This window comes from Lemur catta, chromosome 1 (genome assembly GCF_020740605.2).
Source record: "Lemur catta isolate mLemCat1 chromosome 1, mLemCat1.pri, whole genome shotgun sequence".
NCBI lineage: Eukaryota > Metazoa > Chordata > Mammalia > Primates > Lemuridae > Lemur > Lemur catta.
In genome coordinates, this window is record NC_059128.1 from 109,690,002 (window position 1) to 109,708,404 (window position 18,403).

Genomic DNA, 18,403 nt, shown 5'->3' on the forward strand with positions numbered 1-18,403 from the left:
TAGCTAGGTGCCTGTAATCCCAGCTACTCAGGAAGCTGAGGCAGAAGGATCACCCTAGCTGACAGAAAGAGATCATGTCTCTAATTTTAAAAATATTATATGTATTCTTTTATTTGTTAAGAGGGTATATCTTAAGTGTTCTACCACCAAAAAAAAAGTAATATGTGAAGTGATGGATATGTTAATTAGCTTGATTGTGGTGATTATTTCACAAGGTATACGTGTAGCAAAACATCAAGTTGTACACCTTACATACATACAATTTTTATTTGTCAATTATATCTCAATGAAGTTGGAGATGAGAAAAGAATAAATGGATGGGCAAGAGTAACCCCATTTTAAATGTGAGAAAATAAAGATTGAGTAAAATGAATCAACCTAACATAAAATCACCAAGCACAGAGACAACATAACATTTGTTGGATAGATGAATGGATGGTGGATGGATGCATTGATGGATAAATACAAAGACCAGGCTTCTTAACTCCTGTTCCCATGCACTTGGAACTAAATTTAGCTTGTTGATTTAATGAATATCTTTGGACCTGAATTTTCAAGAGTAACAAGAACATAATAATAGGTTTAAGGCCTGTGGAAAGCAATATGGAGATATCTCAAATAGATACAAGTAGATCTACCATTTCATCCAGCAATCCCATTATTGGGCATCTACCCAAAAGAACAAAAGACATTCTATAAAAAAGGCATCTGCACTGGAATGTTTATAGCAGCACAATTCACAATTGCAAAAATGTGGAAACAACCCAAGTGCCCATCAATACATGAGTGGATTAATAAAATGGGGTATATGTATACCATGGAGTTCTACTCAGCTACAAAAAACAAAGGTGATCTAGCACCTCTTGTATTATCCTCGATAGAGATGGAACCCATTCTACTAAGTGAAGTATCCCAAGAATGGAAAAAGAAGCACACATGTACTCACCATCAAATTCATATTAACTGATCAACACTTAAGTGCACATATAGTAAAAACACTCATCGGGTATTGGGCAGATGGGAGGGAGGAGGAAGGGATGGGCATATACACACCTAATGGGTGCGGTGCGCACCACCTGGGGGATGGACACACTTGAAGTTCTGACTCAAGTGGGGCAAGACCAATATATGTAACCTAAATATTTGTACTTCCATAATATGCTGAAATAAAAAAAATTTTTAAAAGAAACATATAATACATCTTTATTAACTATAACAAAAACTAGGAAACAAAAAGCAGAACCCTGTGTCTAAATGGTGAAAGAGCAGAAGAAGTTCACTTTTCCTATAGCAATTTCCTGAGTCAGCTGACCTGAGATGCATGTGTCAATTCTCATGAGATTTCCTGAGATAGGCAAGGTGGCTAGCTTGACTCACAGCAGAGAGTTTCCAGAGCTGGCTGGAGTGGGTTACCTGCACCGCAGGAATGCGGCAGCCGTGGCTTCTTCCAGGTACGTGTTGTCGCAGCAAAGGAATTCCCAGTGTTGGAGTCCAAGTGGGTCCTTGGCTTCGTGTGAGAAAGAATTCAAGAGTGAGTGTATGGTGTAAAGCAAAAGCAAGTTTTATTTAGGAGGTATAGAAGATCTACTCTGAAGAGTAGAGGCTAGTTCTCCCTGCTGAAAAGTACAACTTTGGGGCTTATTTATTTATTTATTTTTTATTTAAGCACTGGCTTAATCATAGGCTGAGCAGGGGAGGAATATTCATGTTATTCCTGGAAACGAGCAGTGACTTCCTAAAACTGGGAACCCTTCCCTTTCCTTACTTTATAAGGTCCCTCATGGAAATGTTGGTGGGAGATTCTTTTTTAGCGTGCTAGTATATTATAACTCAGGTATAATGAGCCGCAAGGTCAAGCAGCAGCTAATTTCCTTGCCATCTTGGTTTTGACCTGTCTTCACTTGTTCTGCCACCACATCCTGTTTTTGATCAGGGTGGTCAGGGCTTTTGATTCTGTGTTAAGCAGGCCCTGCTGGTTCCCCATCTCAGTGTGACCACAACAATGACTGTACTTAACCTACCCCCAGTCAGGAGCTACTTGGCTCAACAATTAGCAGTCTTCTCGTTCTCCTCTTTCTTCTGTTCTGCTTTGAACACTTTCTCCTTTTCCCTTTGGATTGTGGTTTCCTTCCTCACCAACCCATTCAAACTATGCTCTCCAATATTGCCAAAATTTCCCTTTTGGTCCAATGCAATGAGTTATTTGTCATCTTCTTCATCACACGTTCTTTTTTTTAATTGATGTCCTCTCCTCCTTGAAAGTTTTTATGACCTAGCATTGCACTGACTTTTTTCCTGTCTCTCTTGCTATTCTTTCCTCCCCTTCCTTTTTCTTTTTCCTGTGCCAAGAAAATGAATGATAATGATGACATGGATGGAACTGGAGGCCATTATCTTATAGTGACACAAGTCAGACAGAGAAAGACAAATACCTCATGTTCTCAGTTATAACAGGAAGTTAAGTAATGTGTACATACAGACATAGAGCGTGGAATGATAGAATATGGAGACTCCAAAGGGTGGGGGGGGGTCAAAGAGGGTGGCTGATGAGAAATTACTTAATAGCTACAATGTAAGTTACTTGAATGATGCCTAAAAGCCCTGATTTCACCACTATGCAACCTGTGCATATAACAAAATTACACTTGTGCCCCATAAATTCATGCACATAAAATAATAACAACCAACATTTTTGAGAACTCACTATGCGCCTTACATGTATTAACCCATTTAATCCTCACAGTAGGCTTACAGGATGGATGCTATTATTATCATCCCCATGTTACAGATGAGAAAACGGACACAGAGAGGTTATGTTGCTTGTCCAAGGTCACACAGCTAGTAAATGGCAGAGCTAGGATTCGAACCTAAGCCTTCTGGCTCCAGATCTTTCCTATAACACTTTTCCCACAGCATTATGCCTAGGGTCTTCTGTTTTTCTACTCCCTCTACCTTTAAGGAATCTCATGATTCCATGACTTTAATCACCACCTCTGTACAGATGGTTCCCCAACTCTGAAATCTCATCCCTCCTTCTGGCCCCAGATCAAGCAACAATATCAACAACCACAATATCAATCAAAGCTTACATTTACCAGGCAGCTACTCTAGCCTGGAATCAGACTAAAATTGCTTTGCATTCATTATTGCACAACGTCTCCACATTATAGATAAGAAATGGCATCACAGAGAGGTTAAGTGAAATGCTCAAAGTCTCACAGCTATTTAGTTTTAGAGGCAGGTGATAGACCATAAAATCTATCAAAATAGGCTAGGCATGGTGGCTCACACCTGCAATCCCAGCATTTTGGGAGGCCAAGGCAGGAGGATCACTTGAGGCCAGGAGTTCTAGACCAGCCTGGGCAACATAGCAAGACCTCATCTCCACAAAAAATTTAAAAAAATTTTACAGGCCTGGTGTTGTGTGCCTGTGGTCCTAGCTACTGAGAAGGCTGAAGTGGGAGGATCACTTGAGCCCAGGAATTCAAGGTTACAGTGAGCTATAATTGTATCACTGCATTCCAGTGTGGGCAACAGAGCAAGACCCTGTCTCTAAATAATAATAATAATACTATAAGCTATACTTAAAAGCAAATGCCATGTCTCCCTCTCCTTTGCAGTTCCTAGCACAGTACCTTCTATATATGAGATATTCAGTATATATCTATGAAATCAAACATGACAGAAGCTTGCTTTTTGGCAACTGGAGGCAGAGTCCCGGACACTTCTGAGATGGAATATTTGTGAATTTCGGTTATCCATGAACTCTCCACCCACATCACTGGCTGGAACAGGAATGGGTGATGGAATGAGCAACACATTAAGAATGAGAATAGGATTCTAGGCTGAGTGCGGTGGCTCACGCCTGTAATCCTAGCACTCTGGGAGGCTGAGGTGGGAGGATAGTTTGAGAGCAGCTTGAGCAAGAGCGAGACCCCGTCTCTACTAAAAAGAGATAAAATTAGCCAGGCATAGTCATACATGCCTGTAGTCCTAGCTACTTGGGAGGCTGAGGCAGGAGGATCGCTTGAGCCCAGGAGTTCAAGGTTGCAGTGAGCTATGATGATGCCCCTGCACTCCAGCCTGAGTGACAGAGTAAGACCCTATCTCAAAAAATAAAAATAAATAAAGATTTAGGAAGGGTCCATGAGCCAAGGAATGCAGGCAGCCTCTAGAAGCTGGAAAAGAAAAGTAAACAGATTCTCCCATAGAGCTTTCAAAAGGAACCAGACATGCCAACATTCTTGATGTTAGCCTAGAAAGACTGATTCCAGACGTCTGATCTCCAGAACTGTAAAAGCAATAGATTGATGTTGCTTTAGCCACTAAGTTCATGGTAATTTACAATAGCAGCAATTGGAAACTCTCATACAGTGGGGTCCAAAAAGAGTTGGTATTGCCCTCTCGGCCAGCCTTAAAGGCTCAAGGCTAGCCCCTAGGGCCTTTTCTCCAAAATCCTGCAACTGTTCTGGATTGCCCTAAATGACCAAGTAGCATATCACCCTGTACTGGACTTTGAGACTCCAGTCTGATCTGGTGATTGGCGTCTTCTAGGGGGGAAAGCACTGGCACAATAACCATGCCAACCTATAGTGTCTGCAATCTGAACAGCACCTGCATGCATGCAGGGCCCTGCGGGGTTTCTGAAAGAGAGGCTGTGTGGCTTGGTGGGTGAGCAGCTAGAACCCAGAGCCCAGGTTTCATCTCAGCTCTGCCACTGACTAGCTCTGGTGAAAGGAGCAAGTTACTTAACCTCTCTGGGCCTCCATTTCTTACTCCAAAAAATGTGGCTGATGCTACCAGTGCCTACCTGCTGAAGTCACTGCAACGCTGAAGTGGGCTCATGTGCTAAGGTGCATAGCACCATGCCTGGCGTGCACATCTCCCCACAATTCAGCAGCTAAAAGATTAATGCCTGGTGCATCAAAGAGGGTCTCTAGAGTTTATTCTGACCAGCCAATTCATGCACCATATGAGTTGCTAAATATTTTTGATATCATCCTTGAAAATGGCAACTAATTCTAGAAATAAGTATTCCAGAAACACCCAGCTGAGTCTTTCCTAGATTCCTGACCCACAGAAATCATATGAGAATGAAAATAAGGTAAGGAGAGAACAAGTGATCAGAGTGACGTAAGATTTATTAGGAAAGAAAGAGAGGAAAAGCCGTCTATCCATCCAGCATCTTCAGGTCTTTACAGAAACAGGAGTGTGACTGGTGACTCTACCAGATGTTGAGAAAGTTGGGGAAAGAGAAAGAGTGCTTTACCAGCCACAGTAAAGACTGCCTGAGCAAACTGTTTTCCGAAAAGGTGGAAATAATACCTTCCAAGATGTGTTTCTAGAATCTTGCCAGTGTCCCATAAGGAGGAAGAATTTGATTTTTCTCTACTCAAAGCTGAGTGGGTTTGTAACTTGCTTATAAAAAGAGAATATGATGGAAGTAGAGTTTCATGACTTCCAGAGCTGGGTGTTAAGAGATCCAACCTTGTTGGCTGGAACACTCAATGCTTAGAGCTTAGAGGTGCCTTTGAAGCAGCCAGCCTGAGGCTGCCATGTTGGAAGGACGCCCAAACTCACCCACGCGCTGAGACTACATGAAGGGACAACAATGCCCAGTTAGTTCTCAGCTGCTCCAGCCACAGCCATTGTCTGATTACAACCATATGAGACCCCTGAGCTAGAACCACCCAGCTGAGCCCTTCCCAGATTTCTAATCCACAGAAACCAAGAGAGATAACAAAATAAACATGTTGTTTTAAGGCATTACATTTTTGTGATGATTTGTTATGCAGCAATAGCTAACCAATATACAGCCCTTGGGGAATTTCCTGGTATTTTTCCTTGATTGTTTCATGTCTCTCCCTTCTGTTTCCCTTCTGTTCCAGGACTCTGCTTGCTCCTGAGCTTGTCTGGAGCTGTGGCTCAGAAGCCCAAAGGTGAGTGCTCAGAACCAGAAAAGAGAGAGTATGGCCCAAGGTGGCCCAAGACCAGACCAGCTGCCACCCACATTCTCCAACAGGCTAAAGAAAAGTGTTTGTTTTGGGAGCAATACTTGGGAAGGCTTGCTCCTGTGCTTGTTTGTTTAACCATGACGTCAAATGTAGATATCTTTTTATTTATCTTTTTGTCTGTTTTTTAAAGTGTCTGTCTGTTTTTGCTGACCACAAGGGGCACAACGTATAGATAAAGCATTAAATAAAACACACAAAGTTTCATTAAGTAAGCATTGTAGTGGAGTGAGACAAAGCAGTGATAATCTCTATCATTCTGATCATAAAGTCAACAAATAACGAACAAGATTGTTTCTGTTTACCATTACTCTCCTGAGACTCTCACTAAATTCAGATTCTAGGTCTAGGGTGGAGCCTGAGAGTCTGCAATTCTTTTTTATTATTTTATTTTATTTTATTTTATTTTTGCTTAAAACAACAGAAATTTATTCTCTGACAGTTCTGGAAGCCAAAAGTCCAAAACCAAAGCATTCCAGGGCTCTGAAGTCTCCAGGAGAGGACTCTTCCTGACCTCTTCCTAGTTTCTTGTGGTTGCTACAACCCTTAGCGTTCCTTGGCTTGTATATGCATCACTGCAATCTCTGCCTCCATAATTACATGTCATTCTCTCTGTATATGTCTGTGTCCAGATTTCTCTGTTCGTATAGGACCCACCCTAATCCAGCATGATCTCATCTTAACTCAATTACATCTGCAAAGACCCTATTTCCAAAAAAAATTGCATTTTTTGAGGTTCTAGGTGGACACAAATTTTAGGAGGATGCTGTTTAAACCAGTATAGCAATATGGTAAGTTATTAAGTCCTGGGAAAGATTAAGAGTGGATTTTCAGAGCTCACTCTGAACTAAGCAGAATCTGAGCAAGAAGGGAAGGGATGGAACAGAAATGAGTCAAAAAAGATTCCGGAGAATTTTGCATATTTAGCAGGTGACTACTTTGTTCCACTGAGGACAATATCACCTCTTCTGAGCAGACTCTTCTGATCAAATATGAAGTTAAAAATTGGAAGGAGAGGCTGAGGTGGGTGGATTGCTTGAGGTCAGAAGTTTGAGATCAGCCTGGGCAACACAGCAAGACCCCATCTCTATTAGCCATGTGCAGTGGTGCATGCCTATAGTCCTAGCTACTAGCTACTCAGGAGGCTGAGGAAGGAAGCTCGCTTGAGCCCAGGAGTTTGAGGTTGCAGTGAACTATGATGATGCCACTGCACTCCAGCCTGGGCAAAAGAGCAAGACCATACCTCTAAATAAATAAATAAATAGGCTTCTCCACATGTGAAGCTGTGGAAAAATCTCTCAGACAAAATTTTACATGAAAACCAAAGAACAGAACAGAGCAAGTGATTCTTTACATGATAGGAACATATTAACATTCCTATCATGCAAAGAAAAAAGGATGTTTATGTATTTGTGTAAGCATTCAAATTTTGTGGAGAAATATACAATAAGCAGTTGACAGCTTAGAATCTAGGATGACAAGAGACTTACTGTTTGATCTTTTTCAATTCTGTGAATGTATTATTTTCATAATAAATAATGAAACCTGAAAAAAATGACTTTAATGTGTACCATTATCAGAATCTACCTCCTATGAGACCCTACAAATTCAAATTTTTATAATCATAACTGACTCTTATTCCATGACAGGCACAGTTCCCAAAGCACTTTATTAATACATATTAAATCACTTCATCCTCACAATAACTCATTTTACAGATGAGGGAATTGAGACACAGAGAGGTCAAGGCACTTGCCCAAGGACACACAGCTAGTAAGTGGGGGAGCCAGAGTTGAACTCAGGGTCCAAGGTCTTAACCGACTACTTCTTTTTTTATAAATTCTGAAATGCTGAAAATAGCACAGCTATGCTGCCCTGAAAATGCTTGTGTTAAAATTAGCTTGTTTAACACCAACCCCAGTCCTTTATCATGAACAGGAATCCCACTTTTTTTGTAACTTGGGTTTGGTATCTCTAATTTTTTAATGTACTGAAATCTCACAAAGGGAAAATGTTCAGGGTTCCTTGGCTTCAAGAGGCCCTGCCCAGAGGTGAGGCCCAATGATAACAGAGTTTGTTACCCTGGTGACATCTGACTGCCTCTCTTTTCTCTGTAGCTACCTGTTCTCACTGCCCCCCAAATGCTTCCTGTGTCAATGGCACTCACTGTACCTGCAACCCTGGATATGTTTCTGGATCTGGGAAGAAATTCTTCACGTTCCCCTTGGAAACATGTGACGGTAAAGGGGTAATTTTTAAGTCACCCAGAGGCACGAGAGAAAGGGAGACAGAATGAAGGCTGTCTTAGTTCATTTTGGGTTACTATAACAGAATATCCGAGACTGGGTAATTTATAAAGGAGAGAGGTTTATTTGGTTTATGATTCTGGTGGTTGGAAGTTTCAAGATTGGGCAGCTGCACCTCAGGCTGCTTGAACTCATGGTGGAAAGCAGGGGAAAGCAGGCATTGGCAAAGAGATCACATGGTGAGAGAGGAAGCAAGAGAGAGAAACCAAGGAAGCAGATTCTTTTTAACAACCTGTTCTCTCAGGAACTCATCCATCCCACAAGAACAAGCACTCCCCCTGTAGGAGAGCATTCATTGGAGGGATCCGCCCCCATGGCCCAAACATCTCCACTAGGTCCCACCTCCCAACACTACCACCTTTGCCATCAAATTTCAACATGAGGACAGTGGTTCACACCTGTAATCACTCCGATTTCTGCCTCCTTCATCACATGGCATTTTTCTCTTCTTAGAAGGACACCAGTAATATTGCATGAGTCCCCACCCTAATTACCTCATGTCAACTCTATTACCTCTGTAAAAACTCTGTTTCCAAATAAGGTCACATTCACAAGTACCAAGGGTTAGGACTTCAGTGTATCTTTTTGGGTAACACAATTCAATCCACAACAGATGGCTTCCAAGGGAGCAAGGCTGAAGATGCCAGACCACTTAAAGTCTAGGTCTAACACTGGCATATAGTGACTTCTAAAGCACTTTATTGGCCAAAGAAGGCACAGGCCAGCCCAGTTTCAAGTGAAGGGGAACTTGATCCCACATCTCAATAGAAGAGAATTTGTGGCCATCTTTAATCTACCACAAGGAGATGAAAGAATAACATTTTATGGTTTTAGCAATACAAATTAACCATTATCTACCTCCCTGATATCTTGTATGTATCCCTTATAATTCATTCATTTGCAAGAAATCAAATGTCTGAATAATCTTGTCCTTTTTATCATGAAGCACAATTTTCCCAGAAGACTATTTGTTACTTTTCATTGGCTAGTGCTGTGTCACATGACCATCCTAGCTGAAAGGGAAGCTGAGAAAGAGAGTATCTGAGAAATGGGAACAAGATCATCATGACTGACTTCCCAAAGAAGCAAGAAAAGAGGGTAGAGTGACTATTGAATGGGCAGCAAACAGCATCTGCCACACTATGTCATACTCTGAAAATCCCAAATTTTCTATTTTCTGTACTAGACAGAGGGACTACACTTTGTTTACTACAGATTTGACATCATTGTAAAGAAGCCACAGGACTGGAGACATATTGAGTTAACAAAAACATTCTAACTACATCTAAATTAGCTAGTTTATCATATGTATTAGTCTTCTCAGGCTGCTATAATAAAATACCACAGACTGAGTGGCTTAGACAACAGAAATTTATTTTTTCACAGTTCTGGAGGTTAGAAATATGAGATCAAGGTTCCGGCAGATTCAGTTTCTGGTGAGGGCTTTCTTCCTAGCTTTCAGACAGCTGCCTTCTCACCGTGTCCTCACATGGTCTTTCCTGGGTGAGTGAGTGCAGAGAAAGAGAGAGCTCTTGTGTCTCTTCTTAGAAAGACACTAATATTACCAAATTGGGGCCTCATGCTTATGACCTCATTCAACCTTAATTACTTCCTTAGAGGCCCGATGTTCAAATAGAGCCACACCAGAGATCAGGGTTTCAACACATGAATTTGGAGAGCATATGAATATTCAGTGCATAACAGTCAACATGGTCAGTATCCCATTTATATACCTATACACACTCAGAATTTGCCATTCCTTGGCACCCCAAGTCTGAGGCCTTCTCTAGCTACTGACTCAGCTCATGCTCAGGACAGGCAGAAAGTACTGGGGAGTCAGGGCTGAGAGAAATGGGGATTGTATGTACATTTTAAATCAATTCATTGTATGGTATGTGAATTATATTTCAATAAAGCTGTTAAACATAAAATACCAACAATTAACCTATTACATGTTTACCAAAAAAAAACAAAAAAAAGTACACGGAGCAGCTGTCCACCAATAAGTGGTAGGAGTTGGTGGATAATACCCCAGATCCCTCGCTCCCCAGGGCTACATTGCCTTCCAGAGGTCCCCAGAGGAACTGCACCCCAGTTGACCACAGTGGAACCCCCCCTTTATTTTCTGCCTTCTGTTCCCTGTTTCATTTCACAGGGCTTTCACCACCTCCCAAATAAAGTACTTGCCCTTGAATCTTTGTCTCAGTGTCTGCTTCTTGGAGAACCAAACCAAAGTCAATGAGGACAGGTGAAGAAATAAAGATGACCATTACCTAAACCGATTTGTCTTGGAAAGCAAGCACAGACCCTGGGGAAAAGAGCACAACTTCTGAACACTTCCTATTCTTTGTTAAATGAATGAGAAATTTCTCCTCTGTGTTCCAGATATCAATGAATGTCAACCACCGTTTAGTATATATTGTGGATTAAATGCTGAATGTCAGAATGCCGAAGGAAGCTTCTACTGCCGCTGCGTCCCCGGATACGAACTCCTTTCTGGGGACACAAAATTCAAGAATTTCAATGAGAACACCTGTCGGAGTAAGAAAACTCTTGTTTCTCTTACCTCCCTTCCTCATTTTTTTTATTGAGTCTGACACTAGAAAAGACGTTCTTCTGCAGGCCAGGGTATGTTTCTATTTTCTAAAGGGAAAAGGAAAGAAGGAAGTTCAAGTTCAGGGAAATAATGGGGTGAGGAAGGCATGTGAGTTTGGAGATGGAGAAAGTGATAAAGTGGAGATTGAGACAGAATTCTTTGAACTGAAAGGAAGAGAAGCTCACTCAGGCTAACTTAAGCAAAAAAGGTGAGTTTATGATAAGGACGCGTGAATGTGCCTTGGAACTCAAGGACAGGAATGCCGTGGGCTTCTGGAATTAACTACAGCTGGGAACTCAACACCATTAGGGTGCATGCCCCATTCGCTGTCTCTGATCCTCTTTGGGTCTGTTCCTTTGTTATCTTTCACCATGGGCTGACTGTCTCTGCTTCCTAGACCACAGGACACAAACATGACCACCAACAGCTTCAGATCTTACCACTGTTACTGCTCCAATCAACCAAAGAGAAATTAATTGACACTCTCTTGGGACCAACTGCAAATTCTTTGGGAATAAACAAATTGGTCCAGTTTGAGTCCACCCTTGCATCTGTCTACAGGGGAAGGTACTATGTCACATAAACATGACAACTCTCTGGGAATGACATGCATGGGAAAAGTCTATATGTAGAAAAGACATGGGACTTGGAAGACTGCCCATGAGGTACTGGCTACTGTAGGAATCATAACAGAAAGACTTTAAAGCTAAATTCCAGGTCAAGCACGGTGGCTCATGCCTATAATCCTAGCACTCTGTGAGGCCGAGGCAGGAGGATTGCTTGAGGTCAGAAGTTTGAGACCAACCTGAACAAGAGCGAGACCCTGTCTCTACTAAAAATAGAAAAAATTATCCAGGCTTGGTGGCACATGTCTGTAGTCCCAGCTACTCTGGAGGCTGAGGCAGGAGGATCGCTTGAGCCCAGGAGTTTGAGGTTGCTGTGAGCTAGGCTGATGCCATGGCACTCTAGCCCGGACAACAGAGCAAGACTCTGTCAAAAAAAAAAAAAAAGCTAAATTCCAGAATGCTGATTACATGGAGAAACAATAATGCTAAGAGTTAATTTTTATTTCACTTGTACTATGTTCCAGGTTCCACGCTATGTGCTTTACATGCATGATTTTATTTACAGTAATCCTATGAGGCAAACACTTTTATTACATAAAGAAACAGAGGAATGCAGAAGTTAAGTAACTTGCCCAAGGTCACCAACTAATAAGTGGGTTTTTGACTTTGAATTGCAGGGAAGAGAAATTCAACCAAGCTAACTTAAGCAGCAAAGATGGGCTTATAACAAGGATGCATGGATGTGCCTTGGAACTCAAGGACACAAAGGCAGCTGGGCTTCTGGAATTAACTGCAACTGGGAACTCAACACTATCAGGGTGCACACTCTATTCCCAGTCTCTGATACTCTTTGGAATCAGCCTGTCTTAAGAGTCCACATTCTTTATTCACTTGCCCTTCTGCAACATGGGTTTCAGGGAAGCCATAAAAGGGGCAGAGGGCCAGGTACAGTGGCTCATGCCTATAATTCTAGCACTTTGGGAGGCCGAGCTAGGAGGATCACTTGAGACCAGTAATTCAAGACCACCCTGAGCAACAGCAAGATTCCATCTCTACAAAAAAAATTGAAAAATTAGCTGGGCATGGTGGCATGTACCTATAGTCCCAGCTACTCAGGAGGCTGAGGCAGGAGGATCACATGAGCCCAGGAGTTTGAGGCTGCTGTGAACTAGGCTGACGCCACAGCACTCTACCCAGGGGACAGAGGAAGACTCTGTCTCAAAAAAAAAAAAAAAAAAAAAAAAAAAAAAGGAGCTCTACACAGTCCTTTGACGCAGACTGAGCCCATCTGGGGTTAGGTATTACCAAGGTTGGCAGGTCCAAGCAATCCCTCAATGACAGAGTTTGCAGTTTTCACTCAAAAGGGTAGTTTTCTACAAGGAAGATTCTTTCTTATAACAAGCATATTCTAGACTCAGGGTTGTAAGTCAAAGTTCTTGAACTCTTGAGACAAAACCTTCAATGTTACAATAAAGGTCTTTGCCCTTTTTAATAAACAGACTCAGCTGAAAAGCAAGATCCAGAATAAGTGTAGATTTAACCTCAGCCTGATGGTAACAGATATGTAAACAATTGTTAGCCTTTCCTCGTCTTTCTAGAATACAGATGGTTGTCCTCACAAAGTACAGGAAGCAACAAAAAGCTCTTTGTTAATAGCCAATAACCAAAAACTGAAGCTTCTGTTTTGGTTATAATTCCCAGACAGGCTGACTTCAAAACCATGAAGCTTTCATAATTTTCTGTTTTCTTGTCCATTTCCAGTATAATTTCCAGCCAAGACTGAACTAACGAATTTGGAGCTTTCATTTTTCTGCCTCCTCTATGCCCAGAGTTTCTCCACCACAGCAATACTGGAGTCTGATAATTTTTGGTGGTAGGAGCTGTCTTGTGCACTGCAGGGTATTGAACAGCATCAAGGCTTCTACCGACTAGATGCAATAGTATCTCCCCCACTCCCCCACCCCGCCAAGTTGTCGCCACCAAAACTATCTCCAGACTTTGCCAAATGTTGCTGCCTAGGGAACAAAATCACCCCCAGCTCAAAACCACTGCTATACACCATGATAAGGGACTCATATTCTGATCCCCCCATGTGCAAATAACCTTGTCAGTGAACATAGATGCAAAGTTGCCCACCTTACCTGCCCGCCACTCCACATGGTCACTCTCAATTCTAACAGTAACTCCCTCCTAATATCTTTTGCAGACGCCACCTCCTCAAAGACAAACAAAGGCAAGAAAGAGGTGAGTGCAGGCTGATCCCTGGAACCTAGCCAGGTAGCAAATATTTACAAACCCCCAAATTAGCAAGTGATGGTGGAGTTAAGGCAGAGTGTATATATTATATATAACTATATAATATTACTACTATGTAATATCATATTATTATATAACATTTATATATTTACATATTATATATAACTGTCGTATATATAAATATAGAGAGATACACATCACTGTATATATCATTAGGTATATCACTACATGTATATCACTATATGTCTCACTGTAGATATGTCACTGTATACACAGTTGACTCTTGAACATGGGTTTGAACTGTAGGGGTCCACTTATACTCAGATGTTTTTCAACCAAACATGGTTCAAAAATACAGTATTCACAAGATGCTAAACACACATATAGGGAGGACCAACTTTCCCTATATGTGGGTTTCAAAGGGGCTAGTGTGGAACTTGAGTATGCTCAATTTAGGTGCACCCAGGTGGTCCTAGAACCAATCCTCCACATATCTATATCTATTTATGAGATTAAGCTCAAAATGAATCAATCTCTTACTAGGCAGTGGGCATCTATAACTTGTAGATACAGGTACAGATATAGATATGGATATATACATAGTGCGTGTGTGTGTGTGTGTGTGTGTGTCTGTGTGTGTGTGTGTACTGCTCTCTAAAGACAAGGGGCTAACCCAGACCAAGGCAGACAGACTAAGAGAGTGTATTAGGGTATGTTGAGCTGCTGCAACAAAGATGACCAAATATCCAATGGCTGTAATAGAGCTTAAAAATATATATACTTTCCTGAGGGTACAGAGATATTTCTACAAAAGTATTTATTGAAGCATTATCTGAAATAGTGAAAAAAAATTTCAAACAAAATAATTGTCCCTCAGCATTGGGGATATACAAAAAAATTATTTGTGGAATGCTATGCAGCTATTAAAAGTAATGCAGTAGGGCTAAATGTAGAGTCTGCGATATTTTGTCAAGTGAAAAAAATTACTTGTGCAACAACATATGTGGGTTGGGAGACTTCCATGTTTGGCTCTTTTATGAAATATCCAGAATAGGCAAATCCATAGATATAGAAAACAGATTTGTGTTTGCCAGGGGCTGGGGGAGAGGGAATGGGGAGTGATTGCTGATGGGCACAGGATTTTATTTGGGGGTGATGAAAAGCATTTTGGAATGTTTCAGAAAGTTAGTGGCTGTGCAACATTGTGAATGTATAAATGCTACTGAATTATCCACTTTAATGAATTTTATGTTATGTGAATTTCACCTGAATAAAAAAAATTTTCATTGCCAAATAAATACAAAGTCGTCGTGCTGGATCAGAACTGCAGTAGTAATTCCAAAGGGCAAATACTTCAGCATCTATTCTGTAAAAATGAGTTTAAGCCAAGAAGACTTCAGCCATGATTTAGAGGAGGGAGATAAGCAATATTGTATGTATCAGGCAAGGGAAGGGGAGGCTACTCCTAAACTAGAAAACTCAGCTCATAATTTCCAAGAACACTCATCGGACTGAAAGAACAGCACATTGAAAAGGTTTATTTGAACCCAAGTTCTGAAAGTTTCTCCCACACTTTTTAGATATCACTCTGCTTATAACTCTTTGGTGCGATATCATATTCCTCATAAGGGCACTCATTCATCCCATGAACATTTGTTGAGCACCTACTATTTGCCAAAGACTGTTCTAGGTGCTAGGAAATAGGGATAAACAAGACAAAATCCCTTTTCTGATGGAACTTACTGTCTAGTACTTTCATGTGCCCAGAAATCCCTTAGGGGGCTTATTAAGGGTGTCCAAGAGAACACCAGGATGGCTAAATAGGAAGGAGAGCTTCATTGAGGATGATAGTTTGCAAACTGGGAAGAGAGAGTCTTCAACGTGGACTGAAGGTGCTCTCTCTTCAAGGAGGAAAGGTACAGACTGGGTCTTTGTGCCTCACAGAGTCTGTATTCCACAATGGAGTCACAGAATAGCAGGTTTGGGGAGACTGTATACATATTTATGAGGGGAGTTGAGCGCATGAGTAATGAGTAAACATATATGTAACATACATCCCATGGTCACCTAGGGTTGGGGTTTTAGCATTAAAATGAGGTGGGATTTGGCTCTTGATGACAAAAAGGTGAGCTATAGGATACAAATACAGTTTGTGCACAGCTTCTATAAACTGCTTGAAACTGGCTTAAGCTCTGCAGTTGCTTATGAGAAAAGAACCTTTGTAAGGCCATTATTCTGTCCAATCAGGACTGTAGTGATCTGGGCTATAAATCAGAGTTGGTAGCTCCTATTGTTAGGGAGTTTAGCAAAGGTGTGGTTGTTCTTGTAGCATAAGAATTTAGAAATTTGCCATGCCAGCTGGGCCCTGAACCCTAGATCTATAGGTAACCTTTGTTTCCCTTAACCTCAGGGTCTGTTTTAGCTGACACAAGGTCACCTATTTTGGTCTCTCAGATCACATTGTACAGATTTGGATTCAGTACACCTAAGCTGGGGCCCAGATTCTGCATTTCTAACAGGTCCCCAAGTGATGCCAATGCTGCTGGTTCAAGGACCACACTTCGACTACAAGGATGAGGTGGGATTGGCATAAAAGTAGTCTTTTAAATCACCTCTATTATGACTTTTAAAACTTCACTTTGGCCCTTCATTCTTCCCCAGCCACTGACCCAACTCTCTGCTAGCCTTCATAGACAAATTTCTTGATTTAAAAAGGCCAGTAACAGTGTGTTCTGGGCTATAACTCTATTTTAGGGTTTCTGAACTTTAGCACTATTGACATTTGAGATTGGGTCATTCTTTGTGATGGGGGCTGTCCCGTGCATTGTAGGATGTTGAGCAACATCCTGGCCTCCACCCACTAGGTGCCAGTAGCAACCACTCCCTTGTCATGACAACCAAAAATGTCTCCAGCCATTGCCAAATATCTCCAGTGGTGGGGAGGAGGTAGAATCACCCCCAGGAGAGAACCACTGGTCTCTTTATAACAAACTTACCGCTACCTTGTTGGAAAAAGATGTTAATATTAACAAATCCTTACATGATATTTACTAGATACAGATAATTGTTCTAAAAACATAGCATCTCTTAACTCATTTAATCTTCCAGAAAACTCTATGAGATCCTTTTACTGTCCTGAGGCACAGAGTGCCTGAGTGATTTGCCCAAGGCCACACAGCCAGTAAACAACGGAGTCAGGACTTGAACCTGGTTCCTCTGGCTCCAGAGCCTGCTTTCTCATGCTTTCTGCCATTCTTTTAGATATGGGACCTATCAGATTACATTTTTTTAAAATTTTTATGTCTTTAAAGCTGCAACAGATTGTTGACCAATTTGAGTCATTTATCACCAAATGGCAAACGGAAAAGAAGCAAGAAGTTGCATCCACAGCTACATCTATCCTCCGGGATGTGGAATTAAATGTTCTAAAAACTGCTTTGAAATTCCCAGGGCAAAAAGTCCAGGAAGTCCAAAACAGTACTGTGGGTAAGAAGACGATATCACCTTATATATACTGAAGACTAGTTACACATTGGGGTCTGGGTTAAGCAATTAGAAAAAAAAATGCACTGCATGACTCCATTTATATAAAATTCCAGAAAATGCAAATGTATCTATGGTGACAAGGAAGGGAAGGAGGGAGAGATGACAAAGAGGCATGAGAAATTTGGGGGGAAATTATTGGGGGAAATGTTCCCTACCTTGATTGTGGTGTTGGTTTCACTGGTGTATACACCCAATAAAACTCATCACATTGGGAGTGTACACCTCAGTAAAGCTGTTTACTAAAAAGATTGCCCATGGTTTCTAATCCCAGGTCTGGAATTTTAACTTAAAAGTAGTTTGTTTGTTGAAAATTCAATGCCTAACCTTCTTGGGAAACTGGAATCTGGACACTTAAGTTCAAAATTAAACCATTTTTCAGATTATGCATCAGGGTCATCTCTGCTGATTTTGCCAAGTCCTAATTGTTTGATCTGGGACCAGTGCTTTCACCTCACTGGGCTTCAGTTTCCTCATCTGTAAAATGGGAATAATAGTAGTGCATGCAATGCACTTAGAACTAGGGTGGTGATTGCTATATTTATGATTATTCTATCTCTCTTCTCTGTAGTATTATGAAATATAATTAAAATAGCATCATTCTTGATGCACTATTTTGTTATTTGATTTTTCTTAACCCTGCTAATATACACCAAAAGAGACAATAAGAACCCTGCTACACCCATCAACCAGCTGGACAATTTCCAACTCATGTCCAGTCTTGTGCCATCTGCTTTTTAAACTAAATATTTTCATGAGCTTCATTCTTCTTGTTTCCCATCTTTATTGAGAAGAAGTTGGCATATAAAATTGTATATCTCTAAGATGCACAACGTGATGACTTAATATACATATGTTGTGGAATGATTACCACAATCAAGTTAGCACATCCATCACCTCGCCTGGTTACCTTTTATTCCATGAGCTTGTTTCTTTTTTTTTTTTTTTTTTTGAGACAGAGTCTCGCTGTGTTACCTGGGCTAGAGTGAGTGCCGTGACATCAGCCTAGCTCACAGCAACCTCACACTCCTGGGCTTAAGTGATCCTACTGCCTCAGCCTCCCGAGTAGCTGGGACTACAGGCATGCGCCACCATGCCCGGCTAATTTTTTTTTCTGTATATATT

General features: G+C 41.2%; 1 protein-coding gene across 2 annotated transcripts in view; it reads left to right on the plus strand.

The window, feature by feature from the left end:
• Positions 1 to 1,343: 1,343 nt before the first annotated feature.
• Positions 1,344 to 18,403, plus strand: part of ADGRE3 (adhesion G protein-coupled receptor E3) — a 43,170-nt gene continuing 26,110 nt past the window's right edge. Inside the window, exons 1-6 of one of the 2 annotated variants that reach the window (XM_045545391.1) lie at positions 1,344 to 1,451; positions 5,889 to 5,939; positions 8,129 to 8,251; positions 10,703 to 10,858; positions 13,686 to 13,723; positions 17,047 to 17,221. In XM_045545391.1, the coding sequence (XP_045401347.1) occupies positions 1,427 to 1,451; positions 5,889 to 5,939; positions 8,129 to 8,251; positions 10,703 to 10,858; positions 13,686 to 13,723; positions 17,047 to 17,221 (568 nt within the window). In that variant the 5' untranslated portion in view covers positions 1,344 to 1,426. The remainder of the gene's footprint in view (positions 1,452 to 5,888; positions 5,940 to 8,128; positions 8,252 to 10,702; positions 10,859 to 13,685; positions 13,724 to 17,046; positions 17,222 to 18,403) is intronic. The other variant, XM_045545399.1, reaches the window with a different exon arrangement.